The sequence below is a fragment of the Carcharhinus amblyrhynchos genome, chromosome 7, assembly GCF_965287045.1.
Source record: "Carcharhinus amblyrhynchos chromosome 7, sCarAmb.v2.hapA, whole genome shotgun sequence".
Taxonomy (NCBI): domain Eukaryota; kingdom Metazoa; phylum Chordata; class Chondrichthyes; order Carcharhiniformes; family Carcharhinidae; genus Carcharhinus; species Carcharhinus amblyrhynchos.
This window is the reverse complement of record NC_137330.1, coordinates 97,137,151-97,160,372: the sequence shown is the minus strand read 5'-3', so window position 1 is coordinate 97,160,372 and position 23,222 is coordinate 97,137,151. Positions and strand designations below refer to the sequence as shown.

The window sequence follows — 23,222 nt, the reverse complement described above, 5'->3', positions numbered from 1 at the left end:
CTCCAGAAGAAGCAAAAACTTTGCCACCCTCACAGTAAAGGATGAGGTTAATATAGAAGACAAACTAAGAATGGTTCACATACCCGGGCTCAAAAGTGCAGGAAGATAATGGCACTTGCAACAGACAAATCCTGAGGAGCTGATAACTTCTGCCCCAAGCTTTAGAGGAAGTAGGTGAGGAAATTGCAGGGCTGGGATTCTTCCCCCACAAAAAACTAAGTGCCCAACGGGCTGGAAAATGGGACATTTCCCATTTGTTTTTTGGACATACTTACCGGAACAAATCTTCCACACTCTGTGCAATGCAGAGTGCCTTCAAGAGATTCTGGCTGAAAAGTGAGAGGCGGATCCTCATCCCATCCAGGAGGCTGGTGGCATAGTATTGAGCAGGACACTGCGCATGCACCGATCTGTCAGTGTGGAGATTGGTGTATGAGCATTGGCTCCTCCATTGCCAGCCTACGATCGCTTGTCACCTGTTTATTCCCGAACCACCTCCCCCACAATGATCGCTGGCCTCCCAACACCCCTACCCCCAACCTCCCACTGATCACTGGCCTACCGGATCCCTCACCGCAGGTCACCTGCAATCTCATCCCCCCATCACTGGCCAACCTTGAGCCTCCTCCGTCGATGGCCAACCCCAACACCCCCATCCCGATGACCAGAACCAATCGCCCTCCTCCCTCCCTACCATTCCCACTGATCCTCTTGCAGATTGGCAGCGGGTCCCCCTAGTACCACCAACTGTCCCAAATCGGCTCCACCTCCAAATGTGCTACACCCTCTCTGATCTTGCCCCCTTGACACTGCCTGGTGCCCAGTTGCCAGTGCCAAGGTGCCCAGTAGGCAGTGCCAGTGTGTCCTTTAAGCAGTGCCAGGGGCACATCTCCTTTGTTCCCAGCCTCCCAGGGGGACCTCAATGGCTTCTGTCCCCATCAGCAAGGGAAGTATGCCTTTTCCCCAGTAGTTGGGAGCAGTTGTAAATCCCGCTGGTGGGAACCTGTCCTGACAGTGGGAGAGACTCAGTACTAGTCGAACAGCACAGCACGCTGGGAGAATCGCAGCCCAGAGGTTTTAGCAATACTCTTTATGTGAAGCAAAAAGTGAAACATTCAAGTATTTCTAAAAAGGTGAAAAGCTAGCAGAAATTAAGGTCAAAAGAAATGTTGTGGGTGGCACAGTGGTTAGCCCTGCTGCCTCACAAAACCATGGACCAGGGTTCGATTCTTGGCTTGGATTACGTCTGTGTGGAGTTTGCACATTCTCTCTGTGTCTGCGTGTGTTTCCTCTGGGTGCTCCGGTTTCCTCCCACACTCCAAAGATTTGCAGGTTAGGTTGACTGGCCATGCTAAATTGACCCTAGTTTCAGGGTGATTAGCAGGAAAAACATGTAGGTTACGGGGATAGGGTGGAATTGTTGTTGATGCAAGCTTGATGGGCCGAATGGCTCCTTCTGTAGCGAAGGATTCTATGATTCAATGAACACAGATTATCAAAATGTAGTGAGGAGGTCCAAATATGATCAAGGATAGTAATGGAATGTTAGCCTTTATGACAAGGCATCTAGACTATAAAGAGGAGAGCGCTTTGCCAGAGCAAAAGGAAGACAATCAGAATACCATGTATAGTTCTGGCCACCACACCTTAGAAAGGATATATTGCCCTGATAAGGAATGCACCTCTGCTTCACTGAAGTGTTACCAGTTCCCAGGATTCAATGACAATGTGAGATTACATAAACTGGGTTTGTATTCCCTGGGAGATAGCAGGTTGAGAGGAGATTTGATTTAGGTTTTTGAAAAGAATTATTAGGGTGACAGGGTGTAGAATCAGTCTAGACAATTAAGAAATAGGTTTATAGAAGTGTGAAATTCTCTCCCACTAAAAGCAATACATCCAGCTTAATTAATCTCAGTGGATCTAGCTTAATCAATGTTTTGAAATCTAAAATCAATAGATTTTTATTAGCCAACAGTAAGAGAAATGAAGCCGAGATGAGAATGAGTTAGAATGCTGATCGGCCATGGTCTTACTGAATGGCAGAACACCAAGATTGGGGGAATGGCAAATTGTGCGGAGGGTGTGGAGAGTCTGCAGAAGGATTCTAGATAGGCTGGGCGAATGGGCCAGGAAATGGCAAATGGAATTTAATGTTGGCAAGTGTGAGGTGGTCCACTTTGGTAGGAAGAATGGTAGGAAGGACTATTACTTACGTGGCGAAAAACTGCAGCAGGCGACGGTGCAGAGGGACCTCGGGGTCCTTGTGCATGAGTCGCAAAAACCCAGCCTGCAGGTGCAGCAGGCGGTCAGGAAGGCGAATGGGATGCTGGCCTTCATAGCGAAGGGGATTGAATATAAAAGTAGGGAGGTCTTGCTGCAGCTGTATAGGGCATTGGTGAGGCCGCAGCTGGAGTACTGTGTGCAGTTTTGGGCACCGCACCTGCGCAAAGATATTTTGGCCTTGGAGGGAGTGCAGAGGGGGTTTACTAGGCTGATACCGGAGTTGAGGGGGTTGAGCTATGAGGAGAGGCTGAATAAACTAGGCTTATACTCGTTAGAGTTTAGAAGAATGAGGGGAGATCTCATTGAGACGTATAAGATGATGAATGGGATGGATAGGATGGAGGTGGAGAGACTCTTCCCGCTCAAAAAAGACAGTAGGACTAGGGGGCACAGCCTCAAGATAAAGGGGGGGGCGGTTTAGAACGGAGTTGAGGAGGAACTACTTCACTCAAAGGGTGGTGAATCTCTGGAGTTCTCTGCCCGTTGAAGTGGTGGAGGCTGCCTCGCTAAATATTTTTAAGTCGCGGGTTGATGGGTTTTTGATAAGAGAGGGGATTAAGGGTTATGGGGAGAAGGCGGGAAAGTGGAACTGAGCCACGACAGATCAGCCATGATCTTATTGAATGGCGGGGCAGGCTCGAAGGGCTAGATGGCCTACTCCTGCTCCTATTTCTTATGTTCTTATGTATAAGAGGCTGAATGGCTTACCCTGATCCTATGTTTCCACACACATGAATAAACTTTACAGATGCAAAACATTATGAGGGAACTTTATTCCATGAAAGCAGGGATTTGTGATTTGAGATGGGATGTAGAAATGTTAAAAATCTGAAGCTCGGCACAAACCATGCACTTTTGGCTCTTACAAAGGTGGAATGAGGGTGGAGCAATCATTTCTCCTAGCTTTTCGCCTTTTTAGAAATACTTCGATCTTTCACTTTTTGCTCCACATAAAGAGTATTGCTGAAACATCTGGGCTGGGATTCTCCCAGCGTTCTGTGCTGTTCGAGTAGTATCGCGGGCCAGGAGACAACAGTGGAGGGTCTTTAGCAGGCGCTGGTCATGAATCTCCCAGATCCTTTTTTTTTCAGGGTAATCAGCTCTGGAGCTGATTAGCATATTGAAATTTGAATTTCCATATGATCAGTGGACTCGAGAGGGTATTCTCCAAGCTGGCCTTTCAAATTATAATGAGGCTGTTTGCTTTAGAATGAACTGCAGTTTTAAATTAACCCTGGCCAGCCAGGTTTCAACTAAAGCAAGGGTGGACTGCTCAGTCTTGGAGATAATTGCCTTTCCATTTACTTGCTGGATCCAGTTTACCTGCTTTACTAACCACCAGCGCCAACACATGCTGCACACCCAACCCCGCCCTCGTCCCAACATGATCAGATACCCCCCCCAACCCCGTCAATTACTTTCCCCAACCCTTCCGGTTTCCTGCCTCCCAACTTTTCCAAATCCTCTGACTGACACTTTCAATCTCCCTCGTGACTGTTCTGATTGTCCTCGCATGGCAACGTTCCCGAAATCCCTCTTCTCTGAGCTCTGAGTCCCTTCCCCCAGTCTCTGTCCTCCAATCTTCCCCTAGCCCAATACTTCTGGCCTTTCCAATCTCTCCTTCCCTCCTATCCACTCCCTGACTGCAGCTTGGTGGTGAAATCGAATCTGTGCAACATCTAATCAGCCTTTTACCCTGCCTGACTGCAGCTGGAAAACAGTGAGGGCAAACATGATCCAATAAGGCCCTGCTGCTAAATTTGACAGGGTCAGAGCCTAACGGCAATATCGTGCCTGCCATAAACTCCTCTGCACATACAACCTCCCCTCACCACTCCCACTCCAGTCCCACCTTTCCTCTGACATAATATTGGGGTCAATATATCAATATTCTGGCAACCTCAATAGTCAGTCAGCTGTTAAGCCATCAAATATCATAATAGGTAAGATTAAGTTACTGTTCATGCAATATTGTGTTACATATTGTTAAATGTTATAATTGGATAGCCTTGTTGCTTGCATCCCATCGTTCCTGAGAATCTCAATACAAGCATCTCATTTTTTGATAAATTACAGCTTGGAGAGTAACCTTTACATTGAGGATAAATAATTCATGAATGTACGTTTCTGAGAGTAGTATGAGACAGTGTGAGTTACAGAGGTCTGATAAAATAATGTCTATTAGCTCCATCAGTAGTATTGAACTGGCCAATTTGGACAGTATAGAATAACAGTTCCTGATGCAGTGAAAGATTTGTAGCGTTTCACTAAGTGCAGATTTTTCAGCCGAATCATTTGTTCAGTACCTCAGTCTGTGAATTGTTAGTGATGGTGAGTATCGAATCAAGGCTGAATCACACACTGTTATGTTCAAAAGTGATTGTCTGGCCACTGTCCTTTATGATTCAACTGACTGCATCCTCAGGAGATTAACTCCAGCAAGTAGAGGGACTTCAACCAACAGCCACTTTAGCAGAAATGAAGAGTTCTTTACAACTGAGCAAACACCTTGCTGAATAATCATCGGTATTCAATATCTCGTATGTGACCAAAGGACTCCCCCTCTCTTCCTCAAGTAGCAGCAATATTTGTTTCTGTGGTAATTAGATGGAGGTTCTCAACAGATTCCATCCACTTTTTCAGTTTAAATATGAGTCAGTTCCAGTGTTCATGATGCACTCCTCAGTGTCTCTGCAATGCAGCAAGAGGATCTTTCCTTCTTTAGCTAAGTGTACTGGGGAACCTGCCAGGTTTCTCTTCACATTTATATTTAATCCAGAAAATAACAACAGAAGTTGTCTCTTCTCTTTGTCTCTGAGCCTGGGCCATTTATTTATTTAAGCTGTAGCTCCTTCTCCATGAGCATTTGGTTTGAATAAAAAAAACATCAGGCTGACTTGCTAGGTCCGCACTGATAACTCACAGTTTCAGAAGTCCAATGTTCTGCCTTCATTTCTTTGAAGAGCAACAAAATGATTAGTCATAGAATCGCTACAGTGCAGAAAGAGGCCATCTGGCCCATTGAGTCTGCATCAACCACAATCCCACCCAGGCCCTACCTCCATATCCCTATATATTTACCCACTAATCCTTCTAACCTATGCATCTCAGGACAATAAAGGGCAATTTTAGTATGGCCAATCAACCTAACTCGCACATCTTTGGACTGTGGGAGGAAACCAGAGCACCCAGAGGAAACCCATGCAGACATGAGGAGAATGTGCCACACAGACAGTGACCCAAGCCAGGAATTGAACGCAGCTCCTTGGAGCTGTGAAGCAGCAGTGCTAACCACTGTGCTACCATGTGGCCCCTTCATTGAGGTTTACAACATAGGAACAGGCCCTTCAACCCAACTTGTCCATGCCGCTCTTTTTTTTAACCACTAAGCTAGTCCCAATTGCCCGCATTTGGCCTGCAAGCGGCCCCACCCTGTCCCTCATTACTCTTTTGCCCTTTATGTATTTGTAGAATCTCTGGATTCTCATTTGCCTTAACTGCCAAAGCAATCTTTTGTCTCCTTTTTGACCCCCTGATTTCTCTTTTAACTCTACTTCTACCCCGTCTATATTCTTCAGGGGTTCACTTCATCCCAGCTGTCAATGCATATCATGTGCCTCCTTCTTCTTCTTGACCAGTGCCTTAGTTTCATGAGTCATCCAGTGTTCATACTTCTACCAGCCTTGACCTTCACTCTAAGAAAAACGTGCTTACCCTGAACCCTGGTTAACACACTTCTGAAAATCTCCCACTTACCAGATTTTGCCTGCCAACTGACTCCCCCAATTAACTTTTAAAAGTTCCTGTCTGATACCATCAAAATTGGCTTTGCCCCAATTTAGGATTTTTCACTTTTGGGCCAGATCTCTCATTCTGCATAGCTTTCTTAAAACTAATGGACTTGTGGTCACTGGCCCCAAAATGATCCCTCACTAGCATTTCTGTCATCTGCTCTACTTTATTTCCCAAGAAGAGGTGAAGTTTTGCCCCATCTCTAATCGGACCATCCACAAACTGAATGAGAAATTCCTCCTGAACACATTCAACAAATTTCTCTCTATCCAAACCTCTAATACTGTGGCTGTCCCAGTCAACGTTGGGAGAGTTAAAATCCCCTACTATTACTATCCTATTTTTCTTGGAGCTATTTGTAATCTCCTTACATATTTGGAGGCCTATAGTACAACCCCATCAAAATGATTTTCCCCTTCTTATTTCTCAGTTCTACCTATATAGACTCAGTGTCCGAACCCTTGGATGTGTCCCCTCTCAGTACTGCTGAGATGTTTTCCTAATCAGAAGTGCACCTACCCCTCTTCTCTTACCTCCTATTCTATTTGTCCTATAGCATTTGTATCTTGGATCATTGAGCTACCAGTCCTGTCCCTGCCTTAGCCATGTTTATGGCTTGACAATGCTATAGAGGCAGGAGTCTCCCAAAACATAGCAGGATCTTTAATAGAATACTTACATCAACATTATGATAGGATAGTTTCAGTTCCATACAATGTTCTTAGGTCTTCTTTCATTAGAAGAGAAAGACAGGCCAGAAATATTCATCAAAAATGATGGCAAATCTCACAGCCTCAGGGGGAAAAGAAAACTATGGGGGCCATTTTTCAGGGCCATGATTCCCTAGCCATGAATCCCAATAGCTTGCTGAATCAGGTGAGAGGACCAAATCAGGATTATCGCTGAATGTCCAACCCGTTGTGAGTTTCCCGATGCGCTACGTCCACCTTAATCAGGCTCTCACGCAGGGCAGACAAGAACCTGTAATGATCAGGTTTGAGGCTGTACCTCCCCACCTCCCTCCTCCACCCCCACAACCCCCCCCCCAGCCACACACTGGGAATTGCAGCAGGCACAAATCACTGCTGATCATGACAAGAATAGAACAGGCACTGTGCACTCCGAAGGAAGAGAAAGAGGAAAGTCTTGCTTCCAGCTGTGCCCGTTGATCCCTGTGCTGCTGTCAAGTTGCAGAGGAAGAGTCCCTCGGTAGGCCTGGGGATAGGGGGGGAGCTCAGAATGGGGGGAAAGATTTGACCTTGGATTTCTCCCATTGAGTGAGAGTCCTGAGGCTGAATTTCTTCTTCCTGTCTTAGGAAATATGGAAATCACTCTTTGGATGGTGATTTCAGGCAATTTTCTGATTAAAATCATTATTATTGTCTGTGTTCTGTAAAACCTTTGAAGTGGCCTGGCCACTTTAAAATCTATGTTGCCTGAACCCCTGGAATCCTTCAAAATCACAACTGCATTCCATTCTACAGTAAGATTGCCCTTGGTTGATTTCAGAGTGGGTTGGTGAGCTGGTGAGCACTGTCAGCACCAGAGGGAAACATTCCAGTTTCCCCACTGGTGACAGCACTTAGATTTCCTTTCGGGTAAACCGTGGCTTATAAAGAGAGAAAATGTAACAACGAATCGAGGGGGGGGGAATAAGGATATTAATAGGGAGGGGGAAATATGTAACAGCAGTGTGGAAGATACAATATTGGATTTATTTACATAGCAACACAAGTGGAGAGCTATGTTTTCAGTGCTTGCTAGCTTCATTGAAAACTGGAGAAACAGTGCCCCTCTCTTCAGTATATAACCAGAGTGCTGCCCCTGATTTTGACTACTACAGATTACTGATCTGTACTTAAACTGTCTGTGCTTTATATGCTCTGTCTGAGGCCAGAACTCTCCATTCACCTGAAGAAGAGGGAAACCTCGAAAGCTAGTGAGTTTACTATCAAATAAATCAGTTGGACTTGAACCTGGTGTTGTCAGACTTTTTACTGTGTTTCCCCCAGTCCAACGCCGGCATATCCACATCTGGCAGGTAGATCAGTGATTGCCTCAATTTGGATGTTGGGATGTGTCTTCAGGCATTTTACACTGCTTCTGCTCAGGTTTGCATGAGTTTGGCCCATTTAGCATTCCAGTAGCAAAATGTAACATCTCTAATGGAGGAGAGGAGGACATCACAACTCGTCCCACGCCTCCATGGAATTAGGCCTGCTCCTCATAACTGTGACACTGCTAAGTGGCTGATGCTAATCCTGAGGCAACTCACCAGCTGAAATTTTCCCAAAATAGATGGATACATGCTCCACACATTTTTCCTGAATTCGACACTAGAATCCTAGAAACACGGCAGCGTTAGCCTCCTCCATTAGCATATTCAAGTGAAATAATAAGTGTTTTCATTGAACACCCAGACATTGAACTTGCTGGTTGGTAATTTGGCAGCTGGTCTGCGTTGCAGAGGGGGTGGGGAATTGGAGGAGCTCTGAGTGCATGAGATCATGCTACAGAATTGGTCCCCCACTGACAGAGATTTTTCAACCAAAAAACACACAATTTCTTTCCCAATGTGTACCCCTACAATGATGTGGAGATGTCAGCGATGGACCTGAGTGGGCACAGTAAGAAGTCTCATAACAACCGGTTAAAATCCAACAGATTTATTTGCTTTCATCAGGATGGTGTTGTAAGATTTCTTGCTACTGCTATTTAACCTGGTGTTGTGAGACTTCCTATTGCTATTTTACCTGGTGTTGTGAGACTTCTTGCTACTTCTACCATGACTAATCAATCTCCAGTTGCACATGGGAAATCAAGAGCAAGGGTAGTCTATGAGTGAAGCAAAGGGTGATAGTGACCGAGTCAGGATGTGCAACCTTAATGAATAAAATGTATGGCAATTTAAAAAGCAGAGAGAGGGTTGAGTGGAATGCCAGATACCCTGTTCATGGCAATCATGTAGTTGGTCATTTTTAAACAATACAGCACCACCATTGGAAAAATGGTTGAATTACAGTGTGCCAAGGTGTCTAGGCCTTTGACATTTAGTTTAATATTGAAAAACATTTTGCTCCACATTCAAAGTTCATGTGGAAATCTTCAATTTAAAAAATACGACCAAACATGCTCATTTCTGGAGAGGACTTTGAATCTGCATCTTTCCAACTCGGTGGTGAGTTGTTATCATTGTGACAATACTATGCTTTAAAGGATTGCTTCTATAGCATGTGTCTCACGAAGGTAACATTTACTCTTCGAACATTGAGCATGAAGCTGCAAAATGGGCCTTGTTTTCACATTATTTACAGGGTCAGGCATCCAGCTTTCAGAAATGATCATGTTTTTGGAACTGTTTCTATTTCAAAATGCCTGGAAGTAGGCTGAAGTTATCTCGGGGGGTGTCTTAGTGACTTCCTGGATTTGTCAGAGAGCTGTGCAACATCCTCACAATGGGGAAAGGAAATTGGGGGAAGCGGGGGAGGTGGGGGGACGTACAGATGTGTAGAGATGAAGCAGAAGCTGTGGAAAGGAGAGGTTCTGCAACATCCCTCTGTCAAGCTTTAATAACTTCTGCATATTCCAATACATTGACAGGAGGCTGGGTGACAGACCAGCCAATGCACTCGTCTCTCAATGTGAATGCCTATCAGTGCTCTCCTGTGTGCCGCCCATTGACATCCCCAGAAGATCCTGCTGGCGTGAACAGCTGGAAACTTCCAGCCATTATTTTTATGCAGATTTTCTTTAAGCTCTTTAAAGCCTTTATAAAAAGCAACTTGCTCCACTGGCAATTCTGCAAACAACATTGCTGGGCCCGCTGCTGAGTGCCAAGGGCTGCAGGCAGTTTGGACGTATAAATACATGGATCAATACAACCATAAAACAGATGGGATCAGTATAAACATAGAAACCAGAAACATAAATAGGCCATTCGGACCTTCAGGCCTACTCTGCCATTCATCTTGATCATGGCTGATCATCAAATTCAATATCCTGATTCTGCCTTCTCCCCATATCCCTTGATTCCTTTCACCCCAAGAGCTATATCTCATTTCTTCTTGAAATCAGACAACATTTTGGCCTCAACTACTTTCTGTGGTAGTGAATTCCATACATTCGCCACCGTCTGGGTGAAGAAGTTTCTCTTCATCTCCATTCCAAAAGGTTTACCCTTATCTTCACACTATTACCCTAGTTATGGACTTCCCCCACCATTGGGAGCATTCTTTCTGAATCTATCTAGTCTAAACCTGTTAGAATGTTATAAGTTTCTATGAGATCCCCTCTCACTCTTCTAAATACCAGTGAATATAATCCTAACCGACTTAGTCTCTCTTCATATTGCAGACCTGCCATTCCAAGAATCAGCTTAGTAAACTTTTGCTGTGCTCCCTTTACAACAAGGACATCATTCCTCAGATAAGGATGCCAAAACTGCACACAATACCCTCTTCCAAATCATTAATATATAATGTGAATTTGGGATCCTAGCACAGGTCCCTGAGGAACCCCACTAGTCGCTAACTGCTAATCAGTAAAAAACCCACTTATGCCAACTCTTTGCTTCCTATCTGCTAACCAGTCTTTTAATCCATCTCAAGACATTACCTGCAGTCCCATGTACTTTAACTTTACAGGGTAGTTTGTTGTGTGGGACCTTGTCAAAAGCTTCCTGAAAGTCTAAATAAACCACATCCACTGGTTCTCCTCCATCAACTCTACTAGTTACACCATCAAGGAATTCCAGTAGATTCATCAAGCATGATTTCTCTTTTGTAAATCCATGCTGACTTTGTCTGATTTACACCACTGCCTTCCAAATGTCAAGTTATGAAATCCTTGATAATAGCACCTTCCCCAGTACTGACATTAAGCTCACAGGTCTATAGTTTCCTGTTTTCTCACTACCTCCCTTTTTGAATAGAGGGCTTACATTAGCTGCTCTCTAATACATAGGAACAAGTTCAGAGTCCAAAGGAGATGCAAAGTTTGCATGTTCTCCACCTCAATCTGTTCCCAGTCCAGGTTGGGAACAAACCATGATAACCCACGTGCCCAGAAAATGTTGTTATTCAATTTCCAGCCCATACTGGCCTACTTATTAAATTGAAGTTCAATGTGTGGCCTATTTCTTCGATATAAAAAAATGGATAATTTCAAATTGGGTTATAAATTTGATTTCAAACTCATTTCTGGGGGGCATTTTGTTCATACTCAGAGCACTGATTAACAAGAGGCACCCTGCTCTACAAACCATGCTTCCAATCTGTGTACATATATATCATATGAATTTTCTGAGGCTTAGAACAGAATACATTTTTGCATCCATTCAGTAACAGAAAGCATATTTGTAAACTACAGTTTGCAGGGAAAATTCATTAGTCAGGAGGTTAAATTGTGTGTGTTTTTTTTTTCTGAGTGCAAAATTAACAACAAGATTTATCTTTATAAAGCCTTGCTGCAGAAACAAGCCTTGCTTGACATATTACGGCAATAAAAAACTTATGGTAAATAATGCTTGTACAAATAGCTAATGACATTCAGTGGCAGGTCAGCTTTAGTTTTACTGCGTTTCTGTTTAATTTAGGGAGACCACACGTCAGCTTTATTACATACCCATGGGAGTGCCAACTCCATAAGCTTTGGAATCTATGAGGCCTCCAATCTGTGTCAAGTTGCAGTTCCTCTGTGTGACAAACTCGATGGTTGTTGACTCCATTAGCAAGGCATAATCTGTGGTTAAGACACGCTGGATTCCTTCTTCATTATTCTTTACGAGCGCGGTCTGTTGTCTGCTGCTCATGAAGGCCCACATCTTCTCGTAGGTTGATATTTTGGATTTCTGCAATGAAACATAAGAGATCTGCATGAAGAGGGAGGACAAAAAAAAAACAACTGAGCGGAAAATAAAACTTGCTGCAGTGATCCTGGAAAAGAAACGTGACAAAAGAAACGAGTGTGATTCCCTTCAAATTCCATTTCTTTTTTTAGTGTTTGCAGTGGGAGCAGTCGATGGCTGTACAAAATGGCTGAAAGGAAGGTCAGGTTAAGATCAGCACAAAAACAATCACAACTTCTTCATAAAGTGTTCCTTCTCTGACGGCAGTGTTCATGGTTCACAGAACACAAATAGAAAACAGCAGGTGGAGTTACGTGCTGGGATGGAAATTCAATGATGAGCTCGGGAAATGTTCTGTGGCTCCGTGAATCATAGAATTCCAACAATGCAGGAGGCCATTAGGCCCATCGTGTCTGCACCAACTATCTGACGAACCATCCCACCCAGGCCCTTTCCAATAATTGCACACGCTTATGCCGCTAATCCCCCAACCTACACTAAATTGACGCTAAGGGCCAATTTAGCATGGCCAATTCACAAAACCCGCACATCTTTGGACTATGGGAGGAAACCAGAGCATCCGGAGGAAACCCATGCAGGCATAGGGATGATATGCAAACTCCACACAGACAGTCACGTAAGAATGGAATTGAACCTGGGTCCCTGGTGCTGTGAGACAGCAGTGCTAGCCACTGTGCCACCACACTGCCCCTTTCTTTCAAATTCTTTCACATTCTTTCAAACTTTTTATCTCAGTGATATACAAGAGCAATAGATAATATTTAAGGAATAAATGTTGGCATTGCAACAGTTATAAATTTATTTCTAGTGCAAAAACAAAACAGGAAAAGGGACCCAACCATGGCTAACAAAAGAAATTAAGGATAGTATTAGATCCAAAGTGGAGTGACATAAAGTTCCCATAAGAAAGTAGAAAATCTGCTGGGAGCAGTTTAGAATTCAGCAAAGGGGGACCAAGAAATTGATTAGGAGGGGAGAAATATGAGAGCAAACTTGCAAGGGGCTTTAAAGCAGATTGTGAGAGCTTCTATAATTGTGTAAAAAGGAAAAAATTAGTGAAGACAAACATAGGTCTCTTGTAACCCAAAATAGGTGAATTTATAACAGGGAACAGGAAATGGCAGAGCAATTAAACAACTACTTTAGTTCTGTCTTTATGGAGGAAGACACAAATAACTTCCCAGGAAAGCTAGCAGGTAAGAGAGCAGAAGGAATTGAAGAAAATTTTTATTACCTAAAAAAAAAGTGCAGGAGAAATTGAGGGGACTGAAATGCGATAAAACCCAAAGCCTGATAATCTGCATCCCAGGGTATTAGAAGAGGTGGATGGGTTGGTTGTCATCTTACAAAATTCTGTAGATTCTGGAACAGTTCCAGCAGATTGGAGTGTGACAAATGTAACCCCACTATTTAAAAAAAGGAGGAAGGGAGAAAACAGGGAACTACCTATTGGTTACTTTAACATCAGTAGTGGGCAAAATGCTAGAGTTGATTATAAAGGATGTGGCAACTGAGCACTTAGAAAATAAAAATGGGATTAGATAAAGTCAACATAGAATTATGACATGGACATTATGTTTGGTAGACCTTTCAGAGTTTCTTTTGAGGACATAAATAGCAGAATAGATTAGGGACAATCAGTGAATGTGGTGTATTTGAGCTTTCAGAAAGCTTTTGATAAAGTCCAAGATAAGAGGTTAGTTTGCAAAATTCAAGCACATGGGACTGGGAGTAGTATATTTGTGTGGATTGAAAATTGGTTAGCAGTAGGAATGAAGGGGTGTTTTTCAAAGTAAGAGGTTGTGACTAGTGGAGTACCACATGGAGCAGTATTTAGGCCCTGACTACTCACAATATACATCAATGGTTTGGGTGAGCATACCAAATGTAGCGTAAAAAAAGTTCCCCCCAACCTCCCAGAACCCCCCCTCACCCCTCCATGGATAAGTAGAGCACCCCACATGGTGTGGAATAGTGGCATTGCTGCTGAACTAGTAATGCAGAGACCCAGGGTTTGCAGTCCTGGGTTCAGAACCCACCATGGCATATGGCAAAATCTAAATTCAACAAAAAATCTGGAATTACGAGCCTAATGATCCCCGTAAAACCATTGTTGATTACTGTAACAACACCTCTGGTTTGCCAATGTCCTTTAGGGAAGGAAATCTGTCGACCTTAGCTCGTCTGGCTTTCAAGTGATTCCAGACCCATAGCAATGTGGCTGACTCTTAAATGTTGCCAGGCATTGGTAATGAATGTTGGACCAGCCAGTGATGCCCACATCCCATGTATGATTTTTTTTTAAAAAGGGTTAGTGCCAGGGCACTGCCTGGGCATGTCCTTGTCCTCACCCGGGGTATACTTACCTGTGCACTCCTGGTAGGTTCTCCTCAACTGATTCCTATTTTTACATACTTGTTGTAAACCTCGCTGGTGTGATCTCACTTTGATGATGCATAAATATTCAGTGGGGGGAGGGGGGGAACATATGGGCAGGAAGCCATCTAATGACATTTAAATTTATTAAGTTAAATTGAAACGATGTTCCTGTTCTTTCTGGGTGGGGAGCTAGTTATGTCACTGGTGAAGGGGGAGAAAGTCGGGAAACGAGGCTTTCTTATTTTCTAACTCTTGTGAGCTTTTGCACCCACATTGCTGTTCGCGCTCACAGCAAACACATTCATAACATCACCCCCAGAGTACTCCATTTCTTACTTTAATGCCATCTGCAAAGTTCATTGTAACTTTGTAAGTCATTCACATATGTGTTGTGAAAGGTTCAGGCTCTCCTAGGTTATCTCCAGGGTTCAAGATAGAGGCTAATGGCACACAATAGGTCAGGGAAGCATTGACAGATGAATCTGGCAGATTCAGTGTCCAGGATGGGGTCCATCATCCAGCCTCAAAATGTTCCCTGAGATCCATCCCCTTTCTCCGTGTGGTCCCAGGGATCTTTCTTTCTTTTCCAGATGTCCACCTTCTTTCTTCAATGGTGAGTCAGTGATGTTAGGCACCTTTTCAATATGGCACCCTGAATAGGGGGGCAGACCACATGATATCAGGCCTGCCCCATCCTGGAATATGGTGCAAAATACCAGGTTGCATAATTAATGAGGTTAGTGCCGGAAAATTTGGCATGTATCCGGCTAGTTCCCACTGTGGAGAATGTTTCACTTTCCCACCCCCACTCCAGGAACTTAGTCCCCAAGCGGGAAGATTCCCCTCGGATCCTCATGGATCCTAACCAGTGGTCTTCAAGGAATCTCTGGAGGACACATCAAAAAATTTTTTTGCCTGATTGTGGAGCCAGGAGGATCAGGAGGTCTGCGGTGATGTGCAAATTTTGCCACTGAGCTACCTGGCGAATGGAGTCGCGGATGTAACTTAATTGGGCCTTGAGTTACAGGCAGGCAGATGCTATCCAATATATAGCCCGCCTAGGGGATTTTCACGGTAACTTCATTGCAGTGTTAATGTAGGCCTACTTGTGACAATAATAAGTAAACTTAAATGAGAAAGAATATGTGGCTAGCAGCAGAAAGTTACAAAGGGACACAGATGAACTAGGTGGAAAACATTAAAGCTCATCATGTGAGAGTGTGGGGGCCATTCACTTCAGATCTGAGAAAAACAAATCACAAATATTTACTTCATGGCGAGGGAGTAGAAACTGTGGCGAGCAAGAGGATAAAGAAGTCCATATACATAAATTGGTAAAGACTAGTACACAGGTAAATAATCAAAACAGGATTATAAAATACTGGCCCTTACCTCCAGGGTTTTATAAAATACAAAAGTGAGGAAGTGAGGCCTCAGATGTATAGAGCTTTGATTGGGCTCTACCTGAAGTACACTGAGGCTCAAGACAGAGATGCAGGTCGGCCTTTGGGCCGCACAGCACACATTCAGAAGGAAGATGCCAGACCTGCAAATTTTCCAAAGCAGGTTACACAGATTTGTTTTTAATTTCAGTTTAGATGGTTAGAAAGTGATCTAAGCAGACATGTTTAAAATAACAAAGATCTATATTTTTTGCAGAGCGAAGGAGACTCTGTGGATGTTCAAAAGTAATGGATGGGGCCATATTCTGGCAATCCCAGCCCCATTTCCAGCGTCCCAATTTTTGTTGGCGCAAGAGAAGGGTGCAGGCATGCATCCGGCATTCCTGACCTGGCTGGCCCCAATGCAGGGAAAGGCCTCTCTGTTCGCTTTTTCATAGATTCAGGTCAGTTTCTCAAGGACTCATGGTCCATGGCACCTTGGAGAAGTTGTGAATCATAGTCTGAATGCAGGAACCTTTGGAAAGTTAACTTCAAAAGGTCACTTCCAATGGCTCCCATAATCCCAGTTTAAATGCCATTAAAGGGATTCCTGGCCCCATGTGCCCCACCCAGCATGGAAAATTCATAAGTGGGGGTGGCAGGATGGGGGTGGGGGGTTGAGGAGAGGGGAAGCTGGGGGCAGGGTAGATGGGTGACTGGGTATGCTGGCCCAACTTCAGCATGCATGCACACTGCCCCATGCCCAATTCCAGCATGAAAATCTTGCCACTGATGGTGTGTTTTCCTGAGGGGTCAAGGGCATGTCAAGCCAGGGAACTGCCCTACACTACCCCAAAGTGTTTGATAGAACAGATCAACTTTTGCCATTGGTGGGGGAATCCAAAATAAGAGAGCACAATAGATTGGAGCTCCGTCTCTCAGGAGTGAAACCAGGAAGTATTCTTCATACAAAGAGTAGTAAGAATCTGAAACTCACTCCTGCAAAAGGCTGAGGATGCTAGGCCAACCCTTGATGCAGGATGCAGTTTCTCTGTATCTACCCCGTCAAATCCTATTAATTGTTGCCTTGTAGAGTATATTACAGTTTTGTTCCAGGAAAAAGTTATTGCCAGCTAACACATAAATATACTGCATCTAATCTATGCAATCTATTTTACCTATATCTGCATAATTTATGAAAATAAGAAGTGACATTTTCACTCTGTAAATCAGCATCCTAATTTGGTAGTGGAATTTTATTGAAAGAGACTACATTGCATAAATAATTACTTAAGTTGCTGACCTGTACCCTGTACGAGAAAATAGGCACCATACAGCATCACTCTGCTGACTTGACATTTATCCAGCATCCATATATAATGTATTAGCAATTGCAATAGATTGCATTTGTTTGCATATTTGTGCTTATTTTCTGTCATGCTGCCTTTCCTGGGCACTATTCAGGGTTGCTGCAGCTGTACTTGGCTCTATAATGGGAGTCTTGCCCTACCCCATCTACAGTGTTTCTCTGTCTCTGCACAGCGAATTAACTTCTCCACTGCAGTGAAATAATGTTAACAAAAAAAACCCAAAATAAGATGGAGAAATTCATGAAGATGGAATTTTTTTTTTTAAAAAATGTTGCATATTTAACTATTTCAATCCCTTGACCCTTCTATAGTTCGAGTTTAAATTGCCTTTAGATAACTTTCAGATGGCAGTTTAAGCGTTTTGAAATGCCCCCTCAAAGTTGATTGTTAATGATGTATCATTTAAAAATAATGCCAGCTAAGTCACTGTCTTGGCCTCAAACAGAATGTCAATGTGTGCCTGTTTGGGATAAAAAAGGGCACGGCATAAATTGCTGTACAGATCAATTTTCTAAAGAGATGAGTAAATGCTCAGTGATTCTTGCAAACAAAGCACCGACTGTTCAATCTGGCTTGGGGAGATAATGCGTATGGATTCACTGTAATTGCTTCCAGCAGACACCAACAGAATGCTCTGTTACAGCAGCCAATAAACTGAAGCCCAATTAAGTACAGTACTTATAAACTTTTAAAACCATCAACAGGGCAGAATTCTATTTAAGTAAACCCTGTCAAGCATGTGCTCTGACCAAAATAGGAAAAATTAGCTCTGCGATCCATCTCGCCCTATTTCAACGACAGTTCCATTCCACAAGCAAGCATTTTTTCACAACCTGAAGGTTCCTTTCCATGAAAAAAACACAAAGACTCACCTTTGCACTAGGTTTCTGAGGATCTCTTTTTTGTTTTCTTTGTATGACAAACACGTTCACCCAACAGAAGGAAGCATCTTTATAAATGATTGTTAGCGACTTTGTTCTTATTACCTTCCCAATGTGTGATGGCAGCTGGTGTGTGTGCAAGAAAGATTAGAGCTAATAACAGCTCCTGTCTTCAGTAGAAATAGTTTATGGGTACATGTGTGATAAATGTAAAGTTTATGGTTGTCCGGGCAAATAGAGCATTTACCGCATTTTGTCACACTACTAGAGTTTATAGCAAGTATAACAGAAATAGATTTTATGGGCAACCAGTTACAGGAGTAGAGTTTATAACAGTCTGTAATGGAAGTAAAGTTTATAGCATTCTGGGACAGAAGTAGAGAGATTACAGCAATCTGGATTAGCAGTAGAGTTTATAAGAGTCCATAATAGAATTAAGGTATATAGTCACCAACATCAGTGGTAAGTGGTAAAATGATCGTCAGTGGAATTAGTGTCCAGATTTAGAAATCCAATATAAAAGCAGAGTTTATATCCCATTGATAAAAGTCAATAAAAGGAGCTAAAGTTATGTTTGTTTCCCATTTGTTCCTCTGCTCAAGAAGATAACTCTTATTGGGGAACAGTTCAATGAGAAGCTAACACTGGTCATGTCACCCATAAATGATCAATTAGCTCAAAAAATATATTCATCAGATGTGGGTATTGCTGGGAAGACCAATGTCTGTTGCCCATCTCTAATTGACCTTGAGAAAGTTGTGATTGTAATGTAATCGGCGCTTTTAAAGGTTATGAGTGAGATTTTCTGCCCCTGCCCGCCATGGGAATCATAACGGGCAGGATAGAAAATTCAGTGGGACCATTTAGTGATGCTTTGACCTTGGAATTTCCGGTTTTAGGGCATTCATGGCCTGAAAATTCTGCCCTGTGTTTTTCTTTTTGAAGAGAAAGAGGTGGCAGTCAGGCTCTAATTGCAGAAGGAACTGAACATTCAGGTTTCTAGGGAAACCAAAATTAAAATGAAAACTTCTGGTTTCTCGAGAAACTGAGGCTAATTCAGCCTGGATAAAAGACACAAAACCACCTGAGTTCAGATCATTCTGTGATTCAGTTGGAAAAAGATGACCACAAAGGCTGGATCTCAGAATGGAGATAAAGGAAAAATATTGTTGTTGTGTTAGTTATTTAAATGGAACTGATTGAGTAAAGCTCAAAGTCTCTTCTCTTCAATTACACTGCTGATTTGGACCATCTAACTTACAGTGGTGCCACTTCCAGTGGTGGCATTACTATCTTTCATTCATGACAGTTATAATATAGACATCACATCACATTGGTGGTGGTAAGTGATATAGACAATATAACGTATGTTTTGGGACAGGGATTTGCTTGCAAGGAACAGGTTATCTGAGATGACCTGATGCTGGGCTGGTTTTCCATAGAGCGATAAACAATTCATTTGCATGAATCCAAAGTAATGAGCGACCAGCAATGTCTGATCACTCAGAAAACATGTCTGAGCTGATAAGAAGGGTCGATGAGGGTGACGCAGTGATTAGCACCTCTGCCTCACGGCACCAGGTACCTGGACTTGATTATGTTCTCCCTGTGGCCGTACAGGTTTTCTCCGGGTGCTCAGGTTTCCTCCCACAGCCCGAAAGATGCACAGGTTAGGTGGATTGGTCCTAAATTGCCTCTTAGCATCAAGGGTAAATATGTAGGATAAGGCCTGAAATTGTTGTCGGTGCAGACTTGATGGGCCAAATAGCCTCCTTCTGCATGGTAGGGATTCTATAATCCTGTATTGTTTGTTACGAACTTACACATGCTAAGTAACATTAAAAGCCTCTGGGAGTAAAGGATCAGTGGCTGTGTGGATAAGAAATTGGCTAAGAGAACAGACATCAGAGAGTAGTGATGAATAATTGTTTTTGAGATGGAGGAAAATATTCAGTATTTTCCTAATACTGTTCCCCAGGGTCAATATTAAGATATTGTGATGTTTGATATATACATATTAATGTAGAATGATGTTCTCCGGGGCCAGTACTAGAATATTGTGATGTTTGATATATATGAATCATCCAGACTTGGATAGACAGACCATAATTTCAAAGTGTTCAGGTAATGCAATACTTGACACTATGGTAAACAGTCAGATGATAGTGTAAGATGTCAGGAGGACGTTGCCAGGCTGATGAAATGGGAAGGCACATGACAAGAAAAATTTAACATAGAGAAGTATGAAGTGATATATTTTAGTAGGAAGAGTAGGAAGACTGAGGAAAGACAATATGAGATAAATAACACAACTTTAAAGGGATGCAGAAACAAAAAGAACACGGGGTGTGGAGGTGTTGGTGGGGGAGGTATGTATCCAAATCTTTAAATGTAGCAAAACAGGTTAGGAATGCTACTAATAATGCATATTGGATCCTTGGCTTTGTCAATAAAAGCATAGGATGGAATTTCATGCTGCCTGGTGCATGGGATATCTGGCCTTCCTGCCCAAAATCCAACTGAAACCCTTAGGTGGTCACTTAAGGGCCACGTCTCATTGCCGCTGATATTCAAGTGACAGTCATTGAGGGTGATGCCATGTGGAAAACCCGTCAAGTAACCTGGCAGATATACCTGCTGGGGGATCCCTCCAAATTGGGCAGACCCTCTGCTGAGGGTCACTCACATGTGAAAATTCTGCCTGACCTTTAAACACATTCTCTTCTTCATCTTCAACACGACTGTCTCACCTCACCTTTCCTCAGAGCTTCTGCAGTACTGTCGGTCGCCACCAATTCCAGCGGCACTGCTTGTACCAGAAAGCTGCCAGCCTCAAACTGGCCAGCAGATTTTGGAGGCTGGATATCTGCCCTGAAGAGGCCAAGGTTCACGGTATTAACCTGGCAAGTGCCTAATTGGTGTTAAATCGAGTTGAGGGGGCTCGGGAATGGTTGTTGCAAGATTGCCACCATCTCTGCAGTCAGTGTAAGGACCCATCACCACAGCCGCTAGAGTGCAAAACTAAGAAAATTACGCTAAACCTCAATAAAATATTGGTTATGTCTCAATTCTGGGCACTGCACTTTAGAAAGGATGACAAGGACTCAAAGAGAGGGACTATGAAATTTATAAGAATGCTACCAGGGATGAGAAATTTCAGTTAGGTTCAGGAGGGTGGCACAATGGTTAGCACTGCTGCCTCACAGCTCCACAGAGCTGGGTTCAATTCTGGCCCTGGGTGGCCAACCTTGGGGAGTTTGCATGCTCTGCCCCCTCCCCCTGTGTCTGCATGGATTTCCTTTGGGTGCTCTGTTTTTGTCCCACAGTGCAAAGGTTAGGTTGATTGGCCATGCTAAATTGCTGCTTAGTGAGAGGGGTACTTGCAGGGTAAATACCTGGGGTTATGGGGATAAGGATGAGGTGGGGTTGTCATCAGTGCAGGCTTGATGGGCTGAATGGCCTCCTTCTGCATTGTTGAGATTCTATGAGAAGTTGGAACTGCCCATGGGGCAGAGGCGGTTCAGAGAGATTTTTCTAGGGATGCTCAAATTCCTGAGGGGTTTTGGGAGAGAAAATAAGGAGAACCTGTTTCTGGTGACAGCAGAATCAGTAACCAGAGCACACAGATTTAAAGTAATTTAAAGCCAATAAAAAGAGGTGACAGGAGGAAAAGACAAATTACACAGCGAGTTGTTGAAACCTGGAATCTATGACCAAAAGCTTGATAAGAGCAGATTTAATAATAGTGTGGAAAGGAATTGAATAAATACTTGAAGGTAGAAAAATTTACAGCTCTGGGGAAAGAGCAGGGGGGTCATGGGATTAAGCAGATAGTTTTGGCCGAGAAACAGCCTAGGTATGATGGGCTGAATGGCCTCCTTATGGAGGGGAGCATGGTGGCACAGTGGTTAGAACTACTGCCTTACAGTGCCAGGGGCTCTAAGGCAGCAGTTTGATTCCCAGCTTGGGCCATTATCTGTGTGGAGTTTGCACGTTCTCCCTGTAGCTGCATGGGTTTCCTCTGGGTGCTCCAGTTTCCTCCCACAGTCTAAAGGTGTGCAGGTTAGATGAGTTGGCCATGGTAAATTCTCCTCAGTGTACGCGGACTGGCACCGGAGCATGGTGACTAGGGGATTTTCGCAGCAAGTTCATAGCAGTGTGAATGTAAGCCTCCTTATGACTAATAAATGAACTTTACTTTGTACTGCATGGACCAGTCTTAAAGGGAATATTTTTAAGCATCAAGATGGACACCCAAGGGCACCAGTCAAGGCAGGAGGAAGGCTGCAAGGGAGGAGTAAATTTCGAGTTAATGTCAGTCAGGAAAAAGCATAGTTCCACCTTAAGAATCCAACTGAGTTGGCTATTATATGCACATTAAAAACAGAAATTGATCTGATTGCACCAAGGGACGGCCAACAAACTCAGTGTGCTTATGTTTTGTCTACTGTGAAACACAGCAGCAGTCTCTGAATAAAACAACAGTGCTTTACTTGATGGGTAACTCGATAGGTTTTGGAAGAGATTAAAAGAGTACCTGTGCTTAAGACACAGAGATCCTGACCTCATCACAAGGGAAGTTCCACTGTTACACTCCTAGGACCTGGCACCACGCCAGTAAATACAGGCTCTGTGGGAGTCAATTTCTGCAAGTAGAAAGTAGGCATGCTGCCAGCTAAAGGGAGTGACGAACATCACTGAACTGGAGTAGATGTCGGCAGTCGGTCTAAATTCACAGAAGTGGGCCTCGCTGGGTTGGTAGCGCTTGCTTCTCAATCGAATGGTTGTACAAAGTAACTGCTGTGTTCGTACACACAGCAACAATGGCTGGACTTCACCAGAGTTGTTTGTTCTACCTGAAGTGCTCCAGGCACTTGCTGAAAAGCATGATACAGTTCTTCCTTCTTCCCTTCAATTTCTCCAACTGTGCTACAATGCTACATTTTGTGCGCACAGCCTTTCATTCTTGGCACCTTCCTCCCCAATGTAAGTACACTACCCCTGGGTGATATTATCAACAAGCCAAGTAATGTACGGACATAAGATGAACAGAAGAAATCGGAACAGGAGTAGGTGACGTAACCCACCCATCCTCCACCCCCTAAATGCTAAACATAACTGAACATCGAAATAAATTCCAACTTCCCCACCTGATCCTCAAAAAAAAACTACCAATCTGAGTGTTGAATATTTGACTGAATGTCGAAATCTCTGTTTACCTCAGTCCTAAATATCCTCGGGCAACAGGCAGAATTTTTGCTCTCGG

The 23,222-nt window shown here is 43.5% G+C and overlaps 1 protein-coding gene across 1 annotated transcript in view; it reads right to left on the bottom strand.

Moving 5' to 3' along the window:
- The window catches only part of LOC145345151 (glutamate receptor ionotropic, kainate 2), a 442,001-nt gene that overhangs the window by 30,898 nt on the left and 387,881 nt on the right, over positions 1–23,222 (bottom strand). The window contains exon 14 of the mRNA XM_080192821.1: positions 11,701–11,926. Coding sequence (XP_080048947.1) covers positions 11,701–11,926 — 226 coding nt within the window. The remainder of the gene's footprint in view (positions 1–11,700; positions 11,927–23,222) is intronic.